The following is a 20,168-nucleotide window of genomic DNA, read 5'->3' as shown; positions in this document are numbered from 1 at the left end:
CTTTTTCAATGGCCTCAATAGGCCATTGTCAGGTCGGCTTGTGCGCAGCTGATTCAACGCTGCCCTCACCGACCTGAAAATGGAAATGACGCGGGATGATGTTGGGAGTTCCACCCGATGTCATCCCGCGTCATTTTACGCATCGGCAAGTGGGCCCCGATCCTGCTTGCCAACCGGAAGATCCTGCCCATTAAATCAACGCATAGTCTGTTGGTTCAGGGCGTTGTGAAAGGTTCCTGGGCACTATTCGAAAAGCAGTAGGGAGTTCTCTTTCAAGTAACACCGTCTGATTGTTGTTTGTGGGACATTTCTTTTTTCTTTATTCTTTCATGGGATGTGGCCGTCTCCAGCAAGGCCAGCATTTGTTGTGCATCCCTAATTGTCCTTGAACTGAGTGGCTTGCTAGGCCATTTCAGAGAGCAGTTCAGAGCCAACTACATGGCTATGGGTCTGGAGTCACATGTAGACCAGACCAGCGAAAGATGGTAGATTTCCTTCCCTAAAGGACCTTAGTGAACCAGATGGGTTTTTAGGGCAATTGATAGTTTCATGGTCACCATTACTGAGATTAGCTTCCAGTTCTAGATTTTTTATTAATTGAATTCAAATTCCACAATCTGCCGTGGTGAGATTTGAACCTCTGTCCCCAAATCGTTAGTTTGGTCCTCTGGATTACTGGTCCAGTGACATTACCACGAGGGAGATGCTAATGCTCTGGGGACATGGACTCAAATTTCACCATGGTGGCCATTGGAATTTGAATTCAATTAATAACCTGGAATACAAAGCTAGTCTCAGAAATGGTGACCATGAAGCTATCATGGATTGTTGTAAAGACCCATCTGGTTCATTGATAACCTTTAGGGAAGGAAATCTGCCATCCTCACCCAGTCTGGCCTATGTGACTCCAAACCCACAGCCATGTGGTTGACTCTAAATTGCCCTATGAAATGGACCAGCATGGCTATTCAGTTCAAAGGGCATTTAGGGACGGGCAACAAATGCTGACCTTGCCAGTGGTGCCCGCATCCCATGAAAGAATAAAGAAAAATCCCTATGTTGCTGTCTCCCCTGCCAATGGCAAGAAGGGCCTGCGGATCTGTGGCAGCTAATGTGAAACTTTTGAGATGGTTTGATGACAAAATCAGGTACTTTTATTATTTATTTTTTATATTTTAATTATATTTACAAACAACATAAAAGCTGATGATTTGCAGTCGGGACATTACTAAATTCCTATCCTACGCATTATAATAACTGCGACACATGGGGCAGAATTTTGCCCTTGGCGGGCGGGCTCAGCAGGGGCAGTCGGGAAGCTGACCGTCACCTGCGATCGGCACCGCACCGCAATTTCACGCTGGTGGGCCAGTTCAGGCCCGCCCAGCATGAAACACAAGCAGCAGTGCCGAGCGCTGCCTGGGTGGTGGGGAGGGAGGGCCGAGCGTGAACTTCGTGTGGGTGACCGCATCATAAACTCCCTGAGGCACGAGAGCTGCCTCGGGGAGATGTGAAATAAATAAATAAATAAAATGCAATGAACTTGCCCCATGTTCTAGGCCCTAGGGCTGTATGGACTCGAAACGTCACCTGTCTCTCTCTCTCCACAGATGCTGTCAGACCTGCTGAGCTTTTCCAGCATTTTCTGTTTTTCTCTCAGATTTCCAGCATCTGCAGTATTTTGCTTTTATCTACATGTTTTCTCATGGTCCCTTGCCTGGTAAACTGACGTTAATTGTGGCAACCCTGGTCTCACCAGCTGAGACCCAATAACTGAGCAGTCTCGATGCAATATGGGCATCGTTACCGATGCTAATCTCTGGCAATTTGAAAAGAGAAAGAAGAAAGAACTTGCGCTTTCATCATGCATGCTGACGTTCCAAAGCACTTAGCCACTATTGAATTACTTTTGCAGCGCAGTTACTGTTGTTGTTTAGGTAATTGCAGTGGTCTGCTTACACGCAGCATAAACAGCAATGGATAGCTAGTTAACCCATATTGATTGAGGGAGGAGTGTTACCCAAGACACCAGAACCACCTACAATCCTTTCAGTAATATGAGAACTTTTAAATTCCTCTTGTGCTTGGTAGAAGTGTTGATTTAAATGCCTGGGCTGCTGCTTTTCATGTGCGTGGTCTGTTGTCAGCTGGCTTGCATGGAGTTGAGGATGTGCGTTCTGCAGTAGATCAGTGCTGTGGGGTGAAAATAGAAATGGCAGGAAGCACAAGAGGGTGAGCGATTAGTTATTTGCAACATTGTGCTTTAAATGGAGAAGTTGCCTAGTTCCTTGTTAAAATCAAGTTTGCCTAAAAGGGCGAGCACTGCTGCTTCCCATAAAAGTTTCAGTATCTGTTAGTTCAGCTCAGTTTTTCTTTGTACTGTTTTTGTGTGACACTTGGCTCAATGGAGTGTGAACAATTATGTTATTGTAGAATGGACATTTTCCCATTTTGGGCATTGAGCGCCATCAGGTTCAAAGGCAGAGTAAAGCTCTATCAACTTTGTCACAGTCTCAGAAGAGTGCCCTCCGCCAGTGTAGTATTATTTTTTTCCCATTTCCCACACTAGAAATTCACGCAGCCAAATTAGGTACAGCTCGATGCACTGGCCAGGTCCCCCCTGTTGAGTTGTTTTAAAACTGACCAAATTAAAAAAAAATTCAGTTGGTAGGCAAAGGAAACTTTTCTTTCCATTCATCTGAACTGATTTAGAACCTGTGTCACTGAGGTGAAAGGACCGTGCCTGACCCATTGCACTACCCAGTCTCTCAGCTTCAGGTCTGTTTCTTTGGTGACTACAGTCTGTAACTTAGAATCCTTACAACATGGAAGTTTTGCCCAACCAGCCTGTCAGTGTTTACTCTCCACACGAGCAAATAGTTGTAATCATGTTTACCCACTCTGTTCCTGTATTCCCTCAGCCCCTTTTCCTTTCATCCAACGGTCCAGTCTAATCTTGAATGTTGACATAGTTTCTGCCTCAGCTGGTAACCCTGGATGTGAATTCCACATCCTCAAATTGCTGTGGGTAAAGACGTTTCTCATACTCCTCTTGCTAACCCTGTCGTATTTAATTTCGTATCCATGACTCTTCAGCACCTGGAAACAGCCTGCTTCGATACAGTTTGTCCTAACCTTTCATCATTTGAAACACTTAATCCAGCAATCTGCATTGTTCTAACGAGAACTAATGTTCTAACGAAAAGAGAGCCAATTTCTCGTGGCTTTCTTCTGTTTATTCTCATAAGAGGCAGCATCCCTGCTGATCTGCATTGCAACATGGCTAAAGCCTCTATATCTTTCCAATGGTATGGATCCCAATACTGCACATGGTATTCAAATGAGGTTTTAAGGTTTCCTGTGATGTCATTTATATAAAATTATACAGATATTCGACATAATGGCCTTAAGGGGAAGCACCCATTTTCTGCAAAAATAAAGATTAATACATTGATTTCATCGGATCCACGTCAGTACAGCTGTTTTGAAAGCTCTGGACAGGTTATACTTTTGCACTCCTCTTGGCCTCAAGCCTGCAAGAAAACTAATTGTGAAAATACATTGTGAGCTGTGGCTTTTCGAGTAAAACTACTATAAAATGCGAGCACAAGAGATAACCTACATACATGACTGGGATGGTACCTCTTATGAGGATAAACAGAAGAAAGCCTTGAGAAATAGGTTCTGTTTAAGTTAGAACAACAGTGGCGAAAGGAGATGGCCATTAACTGCTTTTCTATTGCTGCACAGGAAACACATGGATCTTCCCATGGCAGTCCTAGCAAATCCAGCAAGTTTCCTTTCGGGTTTCCTTTCCCACGTGATGGGAGCTGATGGTACAATCATGCCACTTAAATCCGATCCAAAAGCAACTAATGTGTCCTGGGTTGGAGTGGGGAATGTGGAGAAGTTGAGGTTTTGAAGGTTTTGTGCCAGATGAATAATCTGTGGAGCACTTCACAATAACACAGATCGGGCCAGAGCGATTGAGGGAGGTGGAGAGGATGGTAGGTGCCAGAGCAATTAAGAGCAAGACAGATTGCCTGCCATGGGAATGATTTTGTTTAAAAAGCTTAGTTGAATCAAGAAGCTGGAAAGTGTACACTTCATGAAAAAAAAAGTTGCACGCGAGAGAACATTTAAAAAAAAATGACTCATCAAGTGTGGGATATGAGCAAATGAAAAATATCAACTAAAGAGGTGAAGACCTTTTGTAACACTTGAACTGGCACACTTTTGCTGCAAAACACCTATATGACCAGAGGTTTTTTTTAATGGATTTTATTCTGACTCAGCTTGCAATGTTTGAGACTCTGCCTGTAATGTTAGAGTTTCCTGCTGAATAGCCTCTAAAATTAATAGTGTGAAGCAGGACTGGCTATATATGCTGAAAGTCATCATTTTACATTATTTACGCAATGGAAAATCCAGATACTCTTGGCACGATATGTGAATCCCATAGTTGTGATTTTGAATAGTCTCCTATAAGCTGAGTTCAGCTGCTGTTGTGTAGTCGTGGGGTCCATTGATTTACAGGTGCAAGATTATAGTCTGTGCTACAAAAGGTGGCAGCATACCCCCCTCAAAATTGCAGGCGCAACAGTTAGACTTTGCTTCATTTCACTTTGATGGATTAGTTTTATATACAGATGCAGAGCGGCAAAATAAACAAATGAGAGTCTGATCAACTTTGTTCCATGACTGTAGGCACTTTTCCTTTTTAGTTTTGCTAAGGGTGTATTCTGATTTTCCACATTAGATCGTCTTTATATTGTTTTCTCTGTTAAAAGAATTCTTGGCTTTACATAGCCCATTTTCTCTCTTGGAAATATCTCAAGCTAGTTTTGCATATAAGGAATGATTTTAAATGCTCTGATTACTGTTACCTTTGACAAGTGCAGAACCATTTTGCATGCAGATTCCCCCAAACTACACTGAGATAAATGGCCAGTTGAGTTGTTCTGGGTATTGGTTAGGGGAGGAATGTTGGCCAGGACACCGGGAGAGCCCTTAGCTCCTCTTCCAATGTGCCATGGGATCCTTAAAATCCACTTAAACATATGGAATGGGCAGACAATGCCACCATTTTAATATCTAAACCAAAGCAATGCGTCTCAAACAAAACTGTGCACAAATGTCTGTTTAAATTTAAAGTGATTTCCTTTGGGATTGACTGAAATTATTGATTTCATTCAGGTTGTTACAGGGTTCCCTTTACTGTGAAGGAAAATTTTGGGAGCATTTTTTAAAAATGCTGTAGGATACTCTATTCAAACTCCTCCGCCAGTGCCTATGGGAAGAGATCTATTTGCTGCCTTCAGAATGAAAGTGGCCAATAGAGAGCACATTCTCCTTCCTTCCTTTGCTGCATTGCTGACGGGTAAAAGCCCAAAGCAGCTACCGAGTGTAATTGTTCATTTTAATAGCATCGCAAATTTGAGTCAACCTGGGAACCATCCAAATTTGCCCAAGGCCAAGGAAGTATGCTGAAGGAAACCCAAACCCATTGACTTGTTAGATCACTGTTTGAATCCTGCGTCAGCTCCTGACTCAAGTTGCAACAATCTCGACTTTTCCAGTCTTTCCGTGTGATTGAAGTCCCCTTTCCCTGGTCCCATTCCAGTAAATCTCCTCTGCACCTCTCCAAGGCCTTGACATCCTTCCTCAAGTGTGCTGCCCAGAATTGGACTCAATGCTCCACCCGAGACCTAACCAGGATTTATAAAGGTTTAGCAGAGCTTCCTTGCTTTTGTATTTTATGCTTCAATTTATAAAGCCAGATCACCCGTTTTTTTTTAACAGCCTTCTCAACTTGTCCTGACACCTTCAAAGATTTCTGTATTTGATTCCCCAAGCCTTCCTATTCCTGAAACCCCAAGAATGGTGTATTTAATTTATATTGCCCCTCCTCATTCTTTCTCCCCTAATGATGAAATCTATATGGAGTGGAAAATCCCTTATTATTGCAGCTTCTGTAAAGTTTCCTTTTTCCATCTTAACCTTATACTGTTGGCAGTTCGTGGAGTATGAAAAGCTGCTCGCCTATTTTCTGATTCCGCAGGGCAGTCGTTAAAAAGGAAAACTGCAGTGACAGCATAAGTACCAGAAAAATAAGAGCTGGTTATTTTTTCCATATTATTATGATTATTCCAGTATTTTTTTTTCCCCCTGATTCCTGACAATCAGCTGCTACTTGTCTAGGAATTATACTTAAAATTTCCACTACTCTCTTGCTGCCCATTCTCCATCCATCACCATGCTGTATGTCTCCTCGAAGAACAATTTTCAGTGCTTTGTTTTTGCAATAATGTAGATGCGCTGTAGAATCATCAAAAGATGTAACACAGGAAGCGGCAATTCGGCCCATCCTGCCCTGGCTCTCTGGTAGAGCTATCCAATTAGTCCTATCTCAGTAGCCCAGCAAATGCTTCTTTTTCAAATATTTGTTCAATTCCTTTTTGAAAGTTACTGTTGAATCTGCTTCTTCCAAAGCTTGACCATGTTAAAAATATGAACACAAAGCACAAAATAGGTCAGGATAGTTTTCATTCCATTTCTCATGGCACAATGTTATTTAAAAGTTTCAAGTTAGCTGCAAAAGAAGCATCAGGGAACTTTGCAGTATTTATTTGTTTGGTTGTTGAGGAGTCTATTGTCCTTTGTAAGTTGTTTACAGGGTGTCAGGGGAACAAGTAAACAAAGTGCAAAGCACTTTCAAACGTGGTTCCCTAGTCAGCATCTTGTCCACACCCCCACCCCAACGTAAAATTCACTTCATCAAAAACTGTGCTGCCTATATTCCATCCTGCATCAAGCCTCACTTACCCATGGCCTCAACATTGCACCCCCAGCGCCCTCCAATGCCTCGCATTTAAAATGCTCATCCTTGCTTTTAAATCAAGTAATGGCCTGGTCCCTTCCTCTGTCCGTAGCTCGCTCCAGCCCTATGACGCCTCCCCTCAGACCCCCGTTCATCTAACTCTGCTCTTTTGCCCTATGCCATTTGCACACTAGGCTCCATCCTCTGGAATTCTGCTCCTAGGCACCTCCAATTCTGCACCTCCTTAACCTTATGGGTCTCCTTAGAACCCCCAGCTCCATGATCAGCTTTTACTAATCTCTCCTAATATCCCTTTCAATGGCTCAGCAATAATTTTGTTCTTTGAAGCTCTGTGACGTGCCTTAAGATGATTTTTCCTTCTTAATTAATGGCACGATATAGTTGCAAGTGGTTGAGTCCCAGTGGTTCCTTCGCAGTACACCCACCTGTCTTTATTGGACCTTGTTGAATAGAATAGAGGCCTACATGTTGCATCTGATAGCAGCTCTAAGAGCCCATGAGAGTTTCCCCTGACTGGAAAGTCTAGAACTGAAGGCCACAGTCTCAGGATAAGGGCTTGGTCAATTTAGGACAGAGATGAGAAATCTCTTCAGTAAAAGGGTTGTGAATCTTTGGGATAGAGAATAGAGAGCTCCAGAGGACTGTGGCTGCTTGGAACTTGGTATATTTGAGACAAAGGTGCATAGGTTTTTGGATGCTAAAGGATTTGAGGGGTATGGTGACAGGGTGCGAAATTGGAATTGAGGCAGAAGATTAGCCATGATTTCATTGAATGACAGAGCAAGCCTGAAGGGTAGTGTAGTCCGCTACTACTACTTATGTTCCAAAAATCTGGTGACATTGACATCACCAGAGTTTCACCCCTTTATATTGTAGCTTGATATTGATGCTGGATGTATCATGGTGGTGCAGCCAAGACAAATAATGTTCATCTCAGGACAACCAGTTGGTGAGGATATACTGGAGCCAGTCTTTACTCAGTCTTACATTTATTTACAGAGTTAAACATTACAAGGATACACCTCCTAATTCAACCACACCACAGTATCAATAAGTGTCTCTTTACATATGCTCAAGTGAAATCCCAGTTAACACCCACCACTCATGTACAATCAAACGCAATTGATATGCAGTTAATAAATAAGTGAGGCAAAGCCTTCATAACCACCTTGATTTTTGACTATTAATTCCTCTGCAACCAGCACTCAGTAAACAAATTGCGCCTATTTGGAAACCCAACTTGATCTATCAGCTGGATTCACACATTCTCCTTCACATCCTTGTTCAGTTAGTTCGATCTAAACATTAACCATTCAGATCTCTAATCAAGGGAGATTAACTTTAGATAACCCAAAAATAAGTTGTAACTAAATTAACTTCTCCATGTGTGCACTTGATAGTGAAATGGTAAATGCAGGGGAAATCCTCACTGCGCCAGTTTATTTTAGATTCTTTCTTAGGCACAGTTTAAAAATGGTGCACAGGAGTCCAACTTTGCTGAACTAATTTAGTGAGGTTTGCTCAATTTCTCAATGTCCTTTTGATTGCACAAATCCGTCAGTACTGGCAGCATCTTAGGAAACTTTGCTATACATAGATGTTCATGCCTCTGTGGAGCCTTTGCACCGTGCAGGCCTTGGATTAGTCCAGTGCTTGAACTGATGGAAAGCTCCCATTAGGATCGGTAACATTTTATTTTGGATGTTTCCTGAATTGGCTCCTGTATTTTGTAATACTGTCCATCCTACCGAATGAACAGGGGAAAATATATCCCCTTCCTCCTTGTTCATTTCAAGGAATGTTTCTGTGGGTGTTGGCAGCCCCGCCACTATTTTCATGTGTTATCATTGGTAAGCTATTGGACTGCAAAGGGCAGCACAACTGAGATCAATTCTAATCTCTGACCTGACAGAAAGCTTTTAAGCCCTTTGCAGCTGGAGTGACTGGGTAGGCACTTCTCCATGCTCTGACCTGGGGGAGTGGGCCCTGAGGAATATCATGCACATTGATGACTGCCCCAGCAGAATTTATTATAGGATCATAAGAAATAGGAGCAGGAGTAGGCAATTCAGCCCATTGAGCCTGCACCACCATTCAATAAGATCATGGCTGATCTGATTGTGGCCTTAGCTCCGCTTTCTTGCCTGTCCTCTTAACTCCCTTCTCTATCAAAAATCTGTCAACTCAGTTTTGAAAATATTCAATGACCCAGCCTGCACTGCTCACTAGGGAAAGAATTTCAAATACTAACGACCCTCTGAAAGAAGAAATTCTTTCTCACTTCAATCTTAAGTGGGAGACCCCATATTTTTAAACTGTGCCCCCTTGTTCTAGATCCCTTCATGAGAGGAAACAATCTCTCAGCATCTACCCTGTCAAGCCCCCCTCAGAATATTTAATGTTTCAATAAGATCATCACTCATACTGCTAAACTGCAATGAGTATAGGCCCATTGATACAAATCAGGGCTAAAATTGCAGTTTTCTTGGTATATATGATTCAGTCATAGGCTCAGTGTTGCATGTACTCATGGAGCCATTGTTGTGAGAGCAAAGAGGCTAGGAATCCTGCAGTGAGTAACTCACCTTCTAACTCCCCAAAGCCTGTCCACCATCTACAAGGCACAAGTCAGGAGTGTGATGGAATACTTTCCACTTGCCTGGATGAGTGCAGCTCCCACAGCACTCAAGAAGCTTGACACCATCCAGGACAAAGTAGCCCGCTTGATTGGCACTTCATCCACAAACACTCACTTCCTCCACTGCTGAATCTCAGTGACACCAGTGTGTACCATCTACAAGATGCACTGCAGGAACTCACCAAGCCTCCTTAGATAGCACCTTCCAAACCCATTACCGCTACCATCTAGAAGGACAAGGGCAGTAAACACATGGGAACACCACCACCTGGAATTTCTCCTCCAAGCCGCTCACCATCCTGATCTGGAAATATATCCCCGTTCCTTCACTGGGTCAAAATCCTGGAACTCCCTGCCTCCCTAACAGCACTGTGGGTGTACCTACACCACATGGACTGCAGCGGTTCAAGAAGGCAGCTCAACACCACCTTCTCAAGGGCAATTGGTGATGGGCAATAAATGCTGGCCTAGCCAGCAATGCCCACATCCCATGAACGAATAAAAAAAACAGAACTCTTCCGTGCTGAAAGGTCAACATGCAGTCTTTCACACTGAATGCAAAAAAAAAGTTTCATTTAGATAGCACTTTATAACGGTTTGAAACCAGCAGCAACCCCACATTTGATAATGATCTGATTAATTTTGCTGATTTTGATTGAAGGAAGGGTGTTGGCCAGGATGTTTGTGAAGAATTACCACAAACTGGTAATGCCACCTGAAGGGTACCCTCTCCAAGCCATGCAGCAATTCCTCCTGTACTGGAGTGTCAGCCTGGATTGTGTGCTCAATTTCTGGAATGGAACTTGAACCCACGACCTTCTGATTTGGAAGCGAGGGTGGAACCAACTTGTCTGAGCTGAGACTCGATGTTAGTACAAAATGAAGAAAATTTTAAAGGCCAAGCTTGTTGGACTAAATAACATTTCCACTTCCAAAAGGCTCCAGCCTTTTTCTAAATTCAATGGACCTGCAGCAGTTTATGGGGCGAATTTGAAAACCTTTTCTCGCTCCCATATCTCTCAGAATCATAGAATTGTTAAAACACAGGGAGACCATTCTGAAGTGCAGCAAACAAACCATTTAGCACCAGTATTCTGTGCACATTCTTATGTGAAACTACAATTCATTTTAAAGATTTTAAGCAGACAGAAATGTGTATACATGATACCAATCTGGTGTGATGTTCAGTCAGATTGTATCTACTCCACTTATTTAAAGAAATAACATATTTTTCTGTCTAGACCACTCCTAATCTGCAAATGTATTGGAAGCTCTCAGCACCTATTTGTCCTGAATACAAATTGCAAATCGTTTATAATGGTCACGTTTGAGGAGCAAATTTTAATAGATTCTGTGTGCTTTATTTGGTGAAAAGACATGGTTCCTTTGTTTGTAATGCAAGAGAATTGTATTGTTCTCTTCAGCCAAATGCAAACAACTGCAGTAACTATGTGGCTGCCAAACATTCTGATGTCGGAAGTAGGTGAATATAGCTGTGGTTTGACCACTGGTCTGTCCTGACCCAACTGATCTCCACAAGCACGAGGCTAAGGAGTGTTATAATTGCATCTCTGAGCCAGGGAAATGGGGAATCAGCCGGGGCTGCTACTCCTGATCACTATCTTGTTCCCCCTGCTGAAAAGAAGGCATCTGGACTGCGGTTGTCAATAACTGCGATTCACTTGTCCAACTTATAACAACAAGAAGCTGTATTTATATAACATGGAGGAGCACGAGTAAAGCAAAATTTGACTCTGAGCCATGTAAGAGGATATTAGGGCAGTTGACAAATGTTTGATCAGAATGATAGCCTTTAAGGAACACCTTAAGTTTGGAATGGGAGATAGAGAGATGGAGAGGTTCAGGGAGCAAATTCCAGAGCTTAGAACCTTAGCAGCTGAAGGCATGGCCACCACTGGTGGAGCAATTAAAATTGGGGATGCTCAAGAGGCCAGAATTAGTAGAGTTCTGATATCTCAGAGGGTTGTGGGACTGGAGGAGATTACAGAAATCGGGAGTGGTGAGGCCATGGAGGGATTTGAGAACAGGATGAGAATTTTAAATTCAAGGTGTTGCTTTGCAGGTAGCATAGCCAATCATTATTCATGATCTGGGGGTCACACTTGTAAGATACTCCCTTAAGCTAATTACCTGAAGATAGCCAATATCCCTGCTAATGGTTCTTCCAGCAAAAGCTGTTGCCATCAGTAGAGAAACTTGGGAAAGGGAGAGAAACATAAAACTATAAATCCTTACTCCATCATTTTCGGGCAAATCCATGTACAATCTTCTTTCCAAATTATTCACTTGCCATATCCCTCACCCCCTCAGTTTAACTTTCAAGTTACTGTGACTAGTTTCTGAAGCAAGAGATCTCAAGTATCTGGATCCTGATGATGCTTCTAAGTACCTGAGCTTTACTGCTAAGATTTGGTGTTGTTTGACCTCATTAATTGGAATGCTGCACAGTAATTATTTCTAGCATTCTAGATGTAAACCAACTCAACTCCTTGATGAAATTATAGCCTGCAAGTCACACTCGCCTGTCCATAGTTCTCCACATACAGAAGCATTTGAAACTGATTTTCCTCTGATTTTTAACTTAATCAGTATTCAGCCCTCACTGTTAACACTGGTATTAAAATAATGTCAATCATTAAGTCCAGACCAACAAATACTCGGAGCTGACAGAAGGGTCATTGACCTGAAATGTTAACTCTGTTCCTCCTGCTGGTCAGTCCTGCCTGACATGCTGAGTATTCCCTGCATTTTGTTTTTTTTCTCCCCAACATCCAGAGTATTTTACTTTTAGAAAGAATCGGAAGTTAATAGTAAGAAAAGGAACTGGATGCAACTTTTTCTCAGACAAAAGAGTAATTGAGTTTGTGAAGTTACCAAAAAAGGATATTGAAGTACTCTGTATAAACAGCCTGAAGAGAGTTGGATGTGTCTCCAGAAAAAGGAGGATTGCGTGTTAGACAGAGTTGAGGTTTATGAAAAAGGGATAGGCTTATTGGGACAGGGAGCTTTTCTGTTCCGAAGAACTCTCAAGAGGTAGATCATGAGTAAATGTCACTGATGTGATTTATTACAGTCAGGTTTCTGCCCAGTGCTTTCTAGTCCAACACCATTAAAGTCCAAAGCAACCATAGACTACAGTAATACTATAAACAGCATCAATACTGTAAACAGCATCATTCTATATCCAAGAATGTATCATTCTTAAAAGAACATAAGGTACAAACTTAAATTGATTAACTGAGAGTAAACATTAATACTCATGACATTAAGCAGCTTGTGGTTGACAATTGTAACTATATAAGCAATAAGAAAGTGTATTTTGGGTTGGCAGTCATATTGCAGTTGGCAGTCGCTGTGACTGTATTCTAGTCTTACTGTAGAGTCCATGTCTTGGTGTCCCCAGCTGACAGCAAACAAGGCTTCTCTCCAAGTAAAATCAGTTTTGCATGAGGCTGATGTGATGCATTGACACAGTGCACTGTAGGAAAGATCACACACAGGCCAATACACATTTCCTACATTACTAAAGTGACTACACTTCAAAAGTACTTCTTTGGCTCTAAAGCACTTTGAGATGCCTTTCATGACCTCAGGACATTGTCCGAAACTCCTGTTTCATCATTTCAAGTTGTCTGCCTCACTGGTGCTTCATTATTTTTTTACTTAACACAAAATACTCTCTCTAGGAAGAGCAGAAGCAATGATTGTGCTGCTGGGTGCTCAAGTTCCAGTGAACATAATATGTAAATTTCACATGCCAGCCATTCATTGTATTTAGTGAAATTCAGGTGACAACACTGCAACATATGTACGGGCAGAATTTTCCATTCGGTGTGTGGGCGCGTGCCCAAAACGCTGGGACGTTAAATGATGCGCGATGATGTCGGGTGTGCGTCCCGACGTCATTGCGAAGTCACGCAATATTTCGTTCGGCGGGCACGCACCACCGATAAGTGATAGGCCTATCAAGGCCATTAACCGGGTAATTAACCAGAATTTTACGCTGCCTGTCCAACCTTACGGCCGGCGGGCAAGCGGAAAGGCCAAGCGGCCTTTACATTTTTTGGGAGACCTGATCCACGAGCGGGATGAGGTTGCCTAAAGCTTTTACAAATGAAGTAAAAACTTTTTCTTGAAAAATAACAACATGTCCCATCTCATGTGGGACACAGTCACATGAGGGGACATGTTTCATTAAATTTTTATTGCACTTATTTTTTTTTTTAAAGCGCTTCAATCTCCCTGAGGCAGCTCCGTGCCCCGGGGAGATTGAAGTGCTCTTGCGCTCATATGCACAAAAGAGCGCCTGGACCCGGCTCTCCCTCCTCCCCTGCCTACACAGTTATAGCTCAGCGCCACTGCTCGCAACCCACGCAAGGCGGGCCTTAATTGGCCCGCCCGCGTGAAATCGCGGTGCGGAGCCAACCATGCCCACCCCTTCCCGCCAAGCCCGTCCGACTCATGGAAAATCCTGACCCATGTTTGGGTGTTTCAGTTATTGAGCAATCAGGGTGAAAAACCAAGGGCTATAATACAGAACAGACGGGAAAGAGTAAAAGAGAAGATGGGGTGAACCAGAAACTGATGTTTAGATTGGATTTAAAATGCCTGTTGATTGTTGTACAAAGAGAGGACTGATGGAGCTGAGGAGGTCCATAGTATTGAGAAGCTAGAACGGAATGAGTTTGAGACTGCACAGAAGGGCTTTGGTTACAACACCATGAGGAAGTGGGGAGGTGAAGATGAGTGTAAGATGATGCATTTGCAAGTTAAGAAATGAACGTTCAAAAAAGCTTCAGTTGTTTGATATCGAAATTTGTACATCCAGGTAAATCCGATTTCTGTCTTGTTCTGGATTTGAGAAAAGGAAGCTATCCAACTTGAAAAGGGGTCCTGTGACATTTGTGCCTTTCTTGTATTGTCAGTTTGTGCGATTAAACTTTCCTGTATTAAAGTATTGATGTTATACAAGTTACAATAATGTGAACGTGTGAATAGACAATGTGCAGAAAATGTTCCTGCCCCATGTTCTCAAGCCCCCCCCCCTTAGGACTGGCTTGCTTTGGCTGGCAGTGTGGAGACAGCCCAGAAAATGGTTAATGTTAAGATAACTTAAATAAAACTATTGGTAATTACTTGGACAGTCACCTGTTTGATACTTGTTGTGTCGTAGGAAGTAGGGAGGGGAGCTCCTAGCTAAAGGCTTATCATCTTGGAACATACACGTGACCAAGAGATTAATAAATCATAATTTATAAACAATGGGTCCCTTACCTGTCACTGAACTGTGAACCTTCTCCTCCCTTTTCCCATCATTGGCAACCATGCATTCAGCCACCCAGCCTCCACGACCTGTGACTCCTTCCCTAACCCCATTCTCTCTCCACTTGCCCCTTCTTCAGTGCCCACCTAAAAACCCACCTCTTTGACCAAGCTTATTTGTCACCCTTACTTGTTTGGGTACGGGCTCACATTTTTATTTCCTGCGTCTGAAACTTCTTGGAGTGATTTTTCTAATTAGAGGCAAGTTCTATGTAAATGCAAGAATTTTACCAAGTTAGTGCTGAGTTCTAAAAACAGAATTTCCAAATAGTGTCACCTGTCTGCCTTTGTGACTCTCTTCAAACCTACAGATGAGACACCTCACCTGCTGAAGGATCTCCTCAGTATTATTTAGCCTTTTCTCTCTCGTGTTTGCTCATTTGCTGTTCCGGTTTCAGATTTGCAGTGTTATTATGGTTTGCAGTGTCTGAAACATTCTTGTCCTTGAGTGCCTTCTGTTTTTGTCTGTGTGTGTATTTATCACTAACCCTCGGCTTGTTTGCTCCTCTTTCTCTGATGTTCTCACTCTCACATTCTGCAACTCTGCCTCTATATACTCTCCCTCACTGGTGCTAAATCCTTCTGCCTTTATCTATCCCTACACCTCTGCCTCTCTATGTGCATTACTCTGTTTTATTGTGCATGATTATGCCCCTGTGAACCACTTTGGGACATTCAGTAAAAATATTGCATAAATGCGAACTGTTATTATTGTAATTGTGTCTCACTGCATCCTGTTCTCTGAAACCACCACAAAATTAAGAGCTAAAAAAAATTACTGCTCCCCTTCACAGTAACAGTTTTTTTCTTTTTGAAAATGCATATTTATAGTGGTTTACATTCAGTTTCCTGTGGGTTTTTTTTCTAACTGAACTTTTCTTTATCTTGTCAGGTTGTAATGCACAAGTTCACAAGGGCTGCAGGGATAATCTGCCCTCCTGTAACAAGATTAAACAGAAGGTATTTATTCCCCCAATCTCTGTGTGTGGTGCGAGATTTATTTTTACTTGTTCCTGGTCAGTTTTTGTGGTAATCGAGGTGAGAGATGTTGCTGCAAGGAACTGGAATACTCCTTTCACTTCAGGAACCTAATGTCAGCATCACTCACTGCCCGGTTATGTTAGGCATAGGTCTGATGTAGAGTAAGGCTCCAATTATGTGATCTTAACATGGTGGTAGTATCCTCACCCCGAGTCAGAAGCTTGAGAGCTCAAGAGCACATGCTCCAGACTGATACTTCTGTGTAGTACCGCTCAGAGGGATATGCTGTTTATTGGATGAAATATGAAACAGAAGGCCAGGTGGACATAAAAGATCAGGTGGCACTATCGGAAGAACAGAGGAGTTCTCCTGGCCGATGTTTATTCCCCCTCAAAAGCCACTAAAAAAAACAATTAAATTAGTCATCAATCTTATAGCTGTTTGTGGGGTATTGCTGTATTCAACTAACTGCTATATTTGTTTATATTACAACAATGAGTACATCTCAAAAGTACTGAAACAGTTGCCTTTTGAGGATAAAAAGGATTGCCCCCTAATGTTCCAGTGCTTATTCTATGAATCCCATGGCCTCTCTGAATGAGTTTCTTAACCTAGTGTAATTGCTTTTGTACTGGAAGCTATCCTATAAAGGTGCAGGATTGAGTCTGCCTAACCTAGTGACAGAGAGGGATTTAGCGACCAGCCAGACAGGTGAAGCTTGTGTCCCGTTAGCCAAAGCTAACTTTAACTTTAGATCCAGTGACAGTAAGCCACAGCTTGAGTGTTCTGTGCAGTATTGTTACAGCTGAGGTCTCAAAGCCTGGGAGCAGTGCAGAGAGTAACCATGAGACAGATACCTAGCTTCAGGCAGGGAACTTGCAGAGATGCAGGAGGTAACATGGAATGTATAAAAGTCAAAACTTTCAACCACAATGGTAGGACAAGTGCAGATGGATTCGGATCAGTGAAAAGCAAATTCAGGAATGATGGTAGTAGGAATGTCTTCATGCTAAGAATAATCGGAATGTGGAATTAGCTTCTGGGTGGAATATTGTAGACAAAGGCCCTACAATAATGTAAGGCACAATCATATGCTGTGATAGAAGACTGGAGGACTATCTTCATCTGTATATATCTTTTGAACTGTGCTACCTTTGGAATTGTGCTGGCAATCTTGAATGTTCCTAAAATGTTGCTTAAATTAGGAAGTGCCCAAGCACACCAGTAAGATGAGTCTGTGGCAACCTGTATATTTTCTAACGTAGTGTGCAGTGTGTTAATTGTATCAAACTCTTTATTTCAGCAACAAAAAGCCCCTCAGGCCCAGGATTCTTCAACATTACCCACTGTTGTCAACATGAGAAACAAAAGTAAGCATCTTTTGATCTGTATTTAGAGCTCGCTGTTTGTAGTACCCAAGGGATATTTATATATGTCACCCAGTAAATGGGTTTCAGGGTTTATGTAGCACTGTGACTATAATGTCACCATTTTGATAAAGGTATAAAATTTTCATATCATCTCCGCTTGTGAAATGTGCTCGACAGTGCAGTTACCAGTATAGATTTTGGCCTTCCTGATTTAGATTGTGTTTGGAGTGAGCGTTTTGAGCTGTACAATGCTAAAGTGGAACACTGCTGGGTGCAGGCCTGTCACTAGTGGTGGTAGCAATTTGAAATGATGAATAAAAAGGAGCATTCAAGAAACTTAACTGCATGAGACTAAAGTAGAGAGTGTGATTGTTTTCTAACTGTTCTTATTCATTCATGGAACGTGAGCATCACAGGCAAGACCAGCAATTGTTGCCCATTCTTAACTGCCCCTTGAGAAGGCATTGGTGAGCCACCTTCTTGAACTGCTACAGTCCATATGATATAGGTATGCCCACAGCACTATCAGGAAAGAAGTTCTAGGTGTAACTGGGCTAATTAGTAAGTTTGCAGAAGGAGTTGGAGGAGTTGCAGATAGTGAAGAGGATTGTCAAAGGATACAACGGGATATAGATCGGTTGGAGACTTGAGCGGAGAAATAGCAGATGGAGTTTAATCCGGACAAATGCGAGGTAATGCATTTTGGAAGGTCTAATACAGGCAGGAAATTACACAGTAAATGGCAGAACCTTAAGTGTATCGACGGGCAGAGGGATCTGGGTGTACAGGTCCACAGATCACTGAAAGTGGCAACACAGGTGGATAAGGTAGTCAGGAAGGCATATGGCATGCTTGCCTTCATTGGCAGGGATATTGAGTATAAAAGCTGGAAAGTCATGCTGCAGCTGTAAAGAACTTTGGTTAGGCCACGCTTGGAATATTGCGTGCAATTCTGGTCACCACATTACCAGAAGGACATGGAGACGTTGGAGAGGGTGTAGAGGAGGTTTACCAGGATGCTGCCTGGTCTGGAGGTTATTAACTATGAGCAGAGGTTGGAGAAACTAGAGATTGAGGGGCGACTTGATAGAAGTTTACAAAATTATGAGTGACATGGACAGAGTAGATAGAAGCTTTTTCCCAGGGTGGAAGAGTCAATTACTAGGCGACATAGATTTAAGGTGAGAGGAGAAAACTATAAAGGTGACGTGCGGGGCAAATTTTTTACGCAGAGGGTAGTAAGTGTCTGGAATTCGCTGCCAGAGGAGGTGGTGGAAGCAGGTACGATAGTGGTGTTTAAGAGGCAGATTGAAAAATACATGAATAGGATGGGAATAGAGGGATATGGACCCTGGAAGTGCAAAATGTTTTAGTTGACGGGCAGTATGATCGCGCAGGCTTGGAGGGTCGAAGGGCTGTTTCTGTGCTGTACTTTTCTTTGTTCTTGTTCTTTGTTTAACCCAGTGATGGTGAAGGAACAGCAATTGAGTTCCAAGTCAGGATGGTGTGTGGTTTGGAGGGCATCTTTGGTAGCAATAAGCTAAATAAACCTATAGGTAGCATTGCTGTGTGCTGCAAGAGTACTGTCCTTTTAGCACAGTAAAACTAAGCAAGTCAGCCAGGATCATTTAGCTCGATCCGCTACACAGGAAAAATGGGTCCCATTGTGGAGCTGGGGCTGACATTGTTCAAGGTTTCACGCATGAGCTGAATGATGAGCACTTGGGGATGAGAGGTCAAGGATGAGGTCAAGCACGTACATTGAGTTAAGGCTGTTGGTTATCCACAATGCTTGGGAGGGGAGGCACTGAAGAACTTGAAAGAGGATGTAGGGAAGATTTTATGATGTCTGTGATTTTGTTTGTGAATTTTTGAATATATAATGTTGGGGATTTTTTTTTTTAGAGTGCTTTATTGGAAGGTTGGCTGTCTGCCACGGTTTTTTTTTGGTAAAATGTGATGAGTAGCTTTTGTATCTGAACCCATCTAAAATATGACTACCCGATTTGTTGAAAGAACAGTGACCTGTGGAATCCGATTGGGTAAAATTTTGGGAGACAGTTGGTTAATCTCTGGTTTTTCGACATTATTGGTCAAAGGTTTCTGCCCCATGGTTCATGATTGGCCTCCATGATGTGGCTTCCTAAGATCACCTTCCACACAGGGACCCTGGCAATAAAGCCCAGCCTTACATGGTATTATATTTCTTATATGTTGCATTCCCCGGTTGTAATTCTGTGGACCTGCGGGTAGGCAGAGGACTGTTCTAAGCACCATCCTTATTCATCGTTAATCTTGTAATCCAAGCATATGTTCTTGTGATAGGATAGTATCAGCAAGTTGGGATATCTCCAAATTAAATTTTAGATGCGGTTCATGGGGCTCCATGGTATGAATCTAAGCAGCCCCATGGGTGAAGGCTTAGATATTCTGTTCCATAATGCGCTCCCTTTTGTTTACACTGATCGTTCAGTATGATTGCATTATGATTTCATATTTATCTGCTGTGATTTTGTTCTATTTATTCAGCTTTCCAACCCAAAGAACGCCCAAGGTCAGCAATAATCCTTCAAGATGACAACCTATTGAATGCTCCTAATAGGAAAATGCCCCTCTACCGATCACTGTCCAAGAGTATGTCGATAGCCAACATCGCAGGGTAAGTTAGGTTATTTGTGTAGTGCAAAGTGCTAAATGATTTATGCAAGAGATTTGTTTTAATAAATTAGAAGTAGTATTAACTTGCACTTGTCTAGCACCTTTAATGTAGCACAATATCCAAAAAGGAATGGCAGGAGTTCAAAACGCTACAGCGGTTGACTGACAATGTGGTTGTCCACAATCATATCCCTCTGGGGTAGAAAATTCCAAAGATTTGCAACTCTGAGTGGAAAAAAAGTCTCTTTTTTTGGAAGAAGCATTAAACTGAGGCCCCACTAACCCCCTCAGGTGATGTGAAAGATCACATAGTACAATTCAGAAGAAGATCAAGGGA

At 42.4% G+C, this 20,168-nt stretch overlaps 1 protein-coding gene across 11 annotated transcripts in view; it reads left to right on the top strand.

Moving 5' to 3' along the window:
- Positions 1-20,168, top strand: part of LOC121270011 (A-kinase anchor protein 13-like) — a 394,374-nt gene that overhangs the window by 328,483 nt on the left and 45,723 nt on the right. For all 11 annotated transcript variants that reach the window (XM_041175277.1, XM_041175275.1, XM_041175276.1 and 8 more), the window contains 3 exons: positions 15,715-15,782; positions 17,107-17,173; positions 19,703-19,832. In XM_041175277.1, coding sequence (XP_041031211.1) covers positions 15,715-15,782; positions 17,107-17,173; positions 19,703-19,832 — 265 coding nt within the window. The remainder of the gene's footprint in view (positions 1-15,714; positions 15,783-17,106; positions 17,174-19,702; positions 19,833-20,168) is intronic.

Source organism: Carcharodon carcharias, chromosome 26, assembly GCF_017639515.1.
Source record: "Carcharodon carcharias isolate sCarCar2 chromosome 26, sCarCar2.pri, whole genome shotgun sequence".
In the NCBI taxonomy this organism is placed as follows: domain Eukaryota; kingdom Metazoa; phylum Chordata; class Chondrichthyes; order Lamniformes; family Lamnidae; genus Carcharodon; species Carcharodon carcharias.
The sequence above is the reverse complement of the archived record's forward strand: the minus strand, read 5'-3'. Positions and strand labels throughout refer to the sequence as shown.